General features: G+C 44.2%; 1 protein-coding gene across 10 annotated transcripts in view; it reads left to right on the top strand.

Annotated features, from left to right (window-relative positions):
* Positions 1-7383, top strand: part of UROS (uroporphyrinogen III synthase) — a 66069-nt gene that overhangs the window by 21402 nt on the left and 37284 nt on the right. For all 10 annotated transcript variants that reach the window (XR_324177.3, XR_003094765.1, XR_003094762.1 and 7 more), the window contains exons 5-6: positions 617-691; positions 6447-6521. Coding sequence is in view for 5 of the 10 variants with exons in the window: in XM_006026585.3 (XP_006026647.1) it covers positions 617-691; positions 6447-6521 (150 nt within the window). In the remaining 5 variants the exon portion in view is untranslated. The remainder of the gene's footprint in view (positions 1-616; positions 692-6446; positions 6522-7383) is intronic.

Raw genomic sequence — 7383 nt, 5'->3', positions numbered from 1 at the left:
CTGCCTATGCAGGGGGTCGGACTCGATGATCTATTGAGGTCCCTTCCGACCCTAACATCTATGAATGTATGAAAAAAGAACTGTTTAATAGCATATTTTAGCTTATGATTGATTTGGTTTGATTGGTTAGCATACAAGCTTCTGTTAAGTCTTGGTTAAACCTTCAGTTTTAAATCTGTATCCGCCCTAGATATGAAATTCATCAGTTTATCATTTTAAGTTGTACATTCTGCTGCCTTATGCTTTTTGCCTGCAAGTCTTACTTGGGGTTTTTTTTGCTAATGAATGCCAAAATATAAATGAGCATTATGAGTTACAGTTGATGCGGTACTGTGCAACATGCATTAAAAATGCTGCTTAACAGACATAATTGGAAATACTGTTTGTTCAACCCAAGTTTTTTAATCATGTTATAGACTGTTGTTTTTACAGTGAGCAAAACAACTGATTTAAAATCTTTATTTTAAATGCTAGCAAATGTAGTGTTAGTAATTAATATCTTGCTGTTCTCAAGCTTCTACAGATATAAGCAATCTTTTGGGATAGAAGTCCAAATATTCACTTTGATGTTTATACTTTAATGCCAAATACTTGCACATAATTTAATGTTTTACAGCCTGGACAAAATCTCTGAAACAGAAATGGAATGCAAAATCAACATATGTTGTAGGAAAAGCCACAGCTTCTCTAGGTAAGCCATGTTAAACAAAAAAGTCTTATACAAAACAACATCTTCAGTACAATTCATAAAAGTATTAAGGTGAAAAAATGTTTAAAAATGTTAAAAGTATCAACAAGTGTATAAGGCCTTATTTAATAATTAAACCTGTTTCCAGAAAGGCAACTTTGCTTTATATACATCAAAGATATACCAGCTTGCACTAGCTGGATCTGACTCTAGAATTCACTTTTTTTTCTATTGTAATGTGATTGCATTACCTTCATATCTATGGTAATGAAGAGAGGTCAAACCCCAAACCCCCCCCCCCCCCCCCAATATCCCACCAAACTAGCTCTTTTTCTGTATGGTATGAATAGAACAAAAGCTTATGTAAAGGATTATAGAATGTAGTTCACTGTGATAACAGGGTACTAGACTCAGTGATCCAGGAGGATCTTTCCAGTGCTAGGTAATTCTGGGCCCGCTGAAAGCAGTGGTAAAATTCCTGGTAACTTCAAGGGGCCAGAATTTTACCACATGTTTCTGTTAACCCAGTAAAGGATTAGGAAAGGATTGTGATGATTTAGACATGTCAGCAGCTATCTGTATCAACCTCTATTTTGGCTTGTTGCCAATTTTGTTTGTAAAATTGCTTTGTAGCCTCAGATTTGTCAGATGGGATGTGTCAGGAGAAATTCCTGTGTCTAGGAGAGGACTAGCCAAGGGTTGTTAAACTTTGACCTTACATTCAACTGGGAAGTACCTTTGGCTACCAAGGAAGACTGCTGTCTGAGGTGGCCAGGTAGCCAAGCAAGGGATCACCTGACAGAAGTCTTAATCGCCTGGTAGGGTTTGAGGCAGATGAGGGAGATCACCTAATAGACAGGACTGCATGTTACAACAGGAGATTGTCTCTCACCAAAACAGAGTAAAAAGAGAAGCCTTGGCTGGAAGAGGGAAAGGGACCAGGAAGCCCAAAAGTACACTGACCAAATTCCAGAGAATGCTCAGGGGTACTGAGGAAACTGAAACAGGGAATGAGATTCAGGAGTTTCTTAATCTGCTGGAATCTGTAGATCTCTGATGCTATCTAAAGTGAACAGTGATTAATTTAAGGATCTTTCCACAAAACTTTGTTCTTCCTGACTTCAATAATTACATCCCTTTGAAGGGTTAAACTGTAAACCAGAATGCCCGTAAGGCTGGAACTCTGCGGGAGCAAAGCATGTAATCCAGCTAGTAAAGAGCACTGAGGCCTAAGACAGCTGGGCTGTCGGATTCCGACTTCCAGTAGAGGTGCCAGTCTCTCAATATATGCCCAGGGTTTAAAGGCCAAAGAAAGAGAAAATGTTTAGATCCCACTCAGACCCAAGTAGAATTAAAGTAGAAATTACCCAGTGTCTAGATCCAAACACAGAAGCTTAGCGAGTACCTGCACGGATAGATGAGCCAGCATGTAACATTCATATGTTGTTTTAGTTACACTGTATAAATATCGCAGTATAGCTGTGAGCAAGGAATCCTACCTTCTTTTGAAATCCTTTGCATATTCTGCTTGTCTGCCTTTTGGTTTTTGGTGCAAGAACATTCCAAAAATGTATCAAAGCAGAGCTACTACCTCGATGTAGCTTACTTAATAGCTCTTTTAATTAGAGCAGAGCTGGCTTTAAGGGTGGGTAATGTGGGCAACTGCCCAGGGGGGTGCCAAACGCACGTGCGCAGCCTGTGCTCACAGCAGTGCTCTTCCCCTCACCTCACCCCACCCCAGCAATCCTAGGAAGAAGGAATGATGCCTAACCCAGCCTGCCCCCTGCCTCCAGCTGCTGCTCAGGAGGAGCCAGGTTGGGCATGTGCAGGTGGCACCTGCTCTAGTCCACCTGCCTTACACAGCAGCAGTGGTGCCTGCCTGCCTGCCACACCATGCCACTCCACCTCCCTGTCAGACTGTACTGTGCACTCCTGCCCACCTGCCTTTGCCTCTGCCTGTTGCAGCGCCACAGGCTTGGGGGTGAAGAAGGGAGGTGCCAAAATACAACCTCACCCAGGGTGCCATTTTCCCTAAGGCTGGCCCTGAATTGAAATATGCTCATTTTTTCAGTATTATCATTGTTTTATTTACTTACTTAATCTTTATGGCTATAGACAGACATTCAAAAAGCCTGAGTCTGAATTGATTCAATCTTTGCAGGTTAGTCTAACCTGGCTAGGCTGAATCAATTTGTAACCGTAAAGACATCCCCTCTGGACTGAAGAAATGCAGGCACAGGCCTGCAGTGGCTCAGGCTAGAAGCCGGGGCACTAGAGCACTCCTCCTTTCCCTTCCACACTGCTGAGCTGAGGGGGACATGGCCAGGCCCCAGCAGGATGCTCTGATTAGAGAAGGGTTCTTCCCCACCTCCTGACCAGCCCAGCATGGACTTGATAACACAGTGTTTATCATCCCTAACTCAGTGTTTATCAGCCCATTAAAAAAACAACAAAGGGACATTACCAGCTACCTGTTGATTCTGCCTTTGTCCCATCTGCCACAGCACAGACCATAGCCAGCATGTGGTCTGCAGCTAGAGAGGTATTTGTTTAAGGCAGAGGGGACAGGGAAGTCCCTGCTTAGCAGGGAGTGGTGAGGGGATGGGGGGAGCAGAGGGAAGACAGGCAGATGCCTGCAGTCTCTGCTGGAGCTCCAGCCAGGGAGCAGAGGCGAGGGGCCAGCTCTACTGTGGAGAAGAGATCCCTGCCGAGTCCAGAGAGCATGCCAGGATGCTGGGGGAGTCTGGTTTAACTTAAACCAGGAAGGAGGAGTCTGGGACAGACATTGCATAAACTAGTTTGATCCAAATCAGTTAGGACTGATACTACATTCAACCAGGTTTATCTCAAACCAGTTTCAGCCATTTTTAAACCAGTTTGTGTGCACTGAACCTCTGTTCTGTTGTGGGTTTAAACCAGTTTCTGATCACTTAAACTGGTTTATGTGTAATGTCTGCCCCTAGCCTATACTTCATAAATGGTGACTCATGTTCCCTGTATGATTAACTGAATTAATTTTGACTATTGTAAGTAGATTTTAGACGTACTGTTTTTTTACACCCTCGTGCACTGACTTTAATGCTTTAAGTCTGATCTAAATGAGTCTTACTATTCTGAACTTAGGCTATTAATGTAATACAGGGCTGTCCAACTTTTTAGTCCTGGGGGCACAATCTTCAAAGCCCTGGGGGCCATACCAGCAGCAGCCACATACCATATAGGCCTCATCAGGCAAGCCACTGCCCACCAGGCCATATGTCGCATGGATGCCTCCCCCACCCCCTGATCTGCACTCATGCAGGTACCCCCTCCCCACTCCCTCACTGCTGCACTGCACCGGCACAGTTCCCTCCCCCTCCTCTGCACTCCCTATGCAGTGTGCACACTCATGGACATTCTCCTTCCCTCACTGCTGTCCCACGTGGGCATAGTCTCTCCCTGCCTCCCCCTGCGGAGCCTGGACTCACCCTCAGCTCCCTGTACTGTGCTGCACTGCCCCACCCCTGAAGGCAAGGGTAGGAAGGGGCAGCTGGAGGAGGGAGGGGGAGCCTGATTCTGGCTGCTGTTGCAGCTGGAGCAATGGGAGAAACAGCAGCATGGTAGAAGCCCAGGGGCTGCAACTTAACTCCTCATAGTTTGCATGTAGCCTGCAGATAGGGTGACCACGCATCCGTAATTGGGCGGGACAGTCCCACAATGTGAACTTCAAGTCCTGGTCCCAGTCTGAATGGAGGGAATGGGGCTGGGACTGGGGTGTTGCCCAGTGGGGCAGTGCATGGTACCCAGGGCTGGGGTAGGAATGCATGGCTGTGGGGCCACCTGGGAAGCAGGATGGAGCCACAGCCGGGTCTTCCAGGGGGCGGTGGGGGAGCTGACTCCCCACAACTGCATGCAGTCCCAGGGAAGAGGGTATGGGAGGGGGGGGTCATATGCTCCCCCCCCCGACTTGTGTTCAGAGCAGAAGTGGGTGCAGGCTGCCTGCTGTGGGGCTCAGGGCCCCCTGTCCTGCTGCCTTTCTGCCAAGAGCCCCATGCCAGCCCTGCCACCATGGTGAGGCATCCCTTCCCCACCCAGCAGCAGTGTGGGGGGCACAACTCCGCTGCCCCTGCTGCTGTCTGGTGGACAGGGGGTACCTTGCCATGCTGACATGGGGCTCTTGGCAGAAGGGGAGGCTTGAGGCTCGCAGCGGGCAGCCTGCATTTGCCCCCACCCCCATGGGCTCCACTTGACTCTGCTTCGGCCATGCAGCTCTGGGGGGGAAGGGGCGCATGGGAGGTGGCCATGTGTCCCACCTTTCCATTTTGGAAAGGTGGTCACACCACCTGCAGGCCACCAGTTGGACAGTCCTGGGATAATACATCAAACACCATGTAACATAGACCTATAAAATGACTGGAAGCAAAATTTGATTATTGGTTTTGCTGCTACCATTACTCTACCTGCAATTTTTCATTTTTCTGTATTTGGATTTGTAGATTTATATTACATTAGGTATTTAGTTGGGGTGTCACTGGATAAAACAATGCTGTGTTTAGAGTTTGTTTTTTCTTCTACTAATTTGCCACATTTTAATTCATTTTAAAATTAATTAATCACAAACAGGCAAGGTTTAAATTAAATGTGATGTAATCACTTGCATATCTGTCATTGCTTATTCCACCATTTTTGGTTTGAGTATGTGGCTTGAGTAAGTATTCCAATTCCTTGCAAAAATGGTTTGCAATTGCATGTATAAAGTTTCAGACCCATGTGGGTGAGCAAGACCTCACTGCTGTGTATAGTGTTTACCCCTCAATACATATGGGTAAATACCACTAAACAGAGCCAAAAGTTCATTTAATTTTGTAGCAGGTATTTTACATTTGTGTACATGACCTAAGACATTTAGTAGTATTTAGAAAATATGGATCTATTTAAAGGCTGATAAAATTGATTCCTGAATAGTTTCCTAGTGTGGAAGGTATTAAGGATCTAATTTATAAACATAAAGAAGAGGTTAAGTTCACTACAAGTTACAATTCCCAGAGCTGGCTGAGATGCAGAAAACTGGTGTGTGGCATGTGGCAAAGCAGGGAGGGGACAGGCAGCATAGCAGCGGATAGGACAGAAAGCAGAGTAGCCAATCCATCTGGGGCAGGAGATTGGAGTGGTGCTTGGGGAGAGTGTGGAGTTAATTTGTAGCATGTCTGCCAAAAAGGTTGGCCCTCACTGAGCTGAAAGGAGGCTTGCATCAATCAAGTCCAATGCTAATTTGTTAACTTCTTGGCAATTCCCCCTTCCGTGCCTTCATACTAAATTCAAGATTATTGTAATTGTGGATTTTCACAGCAGTTTTGATCCTTTATCACAAGTGAGTTCATGCTCACTGATCTATGTACACATACTCAGCAAGAACACGGGTGTAACAGCACCATGTGCCAGGAGTGCAGCCAGTTCAGCACAGTGTACCAACCGTTGTATCTTCTCTCCGTATAGATTTAGTGTCATGCTGCTCTATGAACAGTCTGCAGGAGTGAGGTCAGATGTCCTCTACTCCTTCCATATTGCTTTCCTTATGCATGTCTTTCTGCATTATCTAGGATCACATCCTTAGAAAGCACATGGCTTTACAAAGGGCTCCAAGAAAACCTAAAAAGATTTCTATAAAAGACAGATTAAGCTGGGTCTCCAATTTCAATTCAGATGTTTGTGACACAACTAACTGGAACTTGTTTTCATTCTGTCAAACAATATATGACGTTGCTGCTTTTTCTTTAAGTGGAAGAAATTGGCCTTGCCCCACAAGGAGAGAAGTGTGGAAATGCTGAAAAACTAGCTGGATACATTTGCTCAAGTAAGTAACTAAAAATCTTTGAATTCAAGGACTCTTTATGTTAAATTTGGCTTCAAAATTTCTTACAAAAGACAGATTTTTTTTAAGTGTATACCTCTTCTCCATTTAACACATTCTGCCTGTGTTCTCTATATTCTGATACAGTAGAATCCCAAAACCCAACTTCCTAGAATGCTTCAGCTGTTCCCAAAACATTTTGAATAAACAGTATTTGCTATGTAATATCTCCCTGATATAGGAGGTCATGTGGCAGATCCTATATCTTGAAGTAATCCACATTAATAGTATATAATCCAAAAGACATATGAAGACCTGCAGCTATTGTCTGTGTGGGATCAAGTGATACATTATGAAGATTTAGGCATATGGTATATCTTGCTGTAGTGGCACAGGTCCCCTTTAACACGGTGGACTTCCCTTGCTTCAGAAATAGACTTTAAGGCTGGGTATTTTTCATTGTCTCATAACTAAAATCAAATATAATGACTCTTCCCAAGTCACTGCTGCTTCACAAAAATTGCCATCAGTGCTTAGAAAAGGCTGATTTTTCATCCCCAAAAGAAGAATTTTCTTGAAAAAATGATGAAAGGGACTGGCTGTACTGGAAACCTAAATGTAGCTACTATTTTGATTAAAACTAATTCAAAACTCTTTAAAAAATTTGACATATAGTCAAGTGACAGTAGGTGATTCATGTGATTCAAGTTAGCATTTTCTACTAGAAGAGCTGATTTGGAGAGCTTAGCTAATGTGTTTCATTTTTTTATTATATTGACCTGCCTAGGGTATAACTTTGCTGTTAAATTGATGTGTATAATACACATAACGAGTAGGGAATCAGCCAGCTCCATAATCAGAAGTT

Source organism: Alligator sinensis, unplaced genomic scaffold (assembly GCF_000455745.1).
Source record: "Alligator sinensis unplaced genomic scaffold, ASM45574v1 scaffold193_1, whole genome shotgun sequence".
Classification (NCBI taxonomy): Eukaryota; Metazoa; Chordata; order Crocodylia; family Alligatoridae; genus Alligator; species Alligator sinensis.
This window is presented reverse-complemented; position numbering and strand designations above follow the sequence as displayed.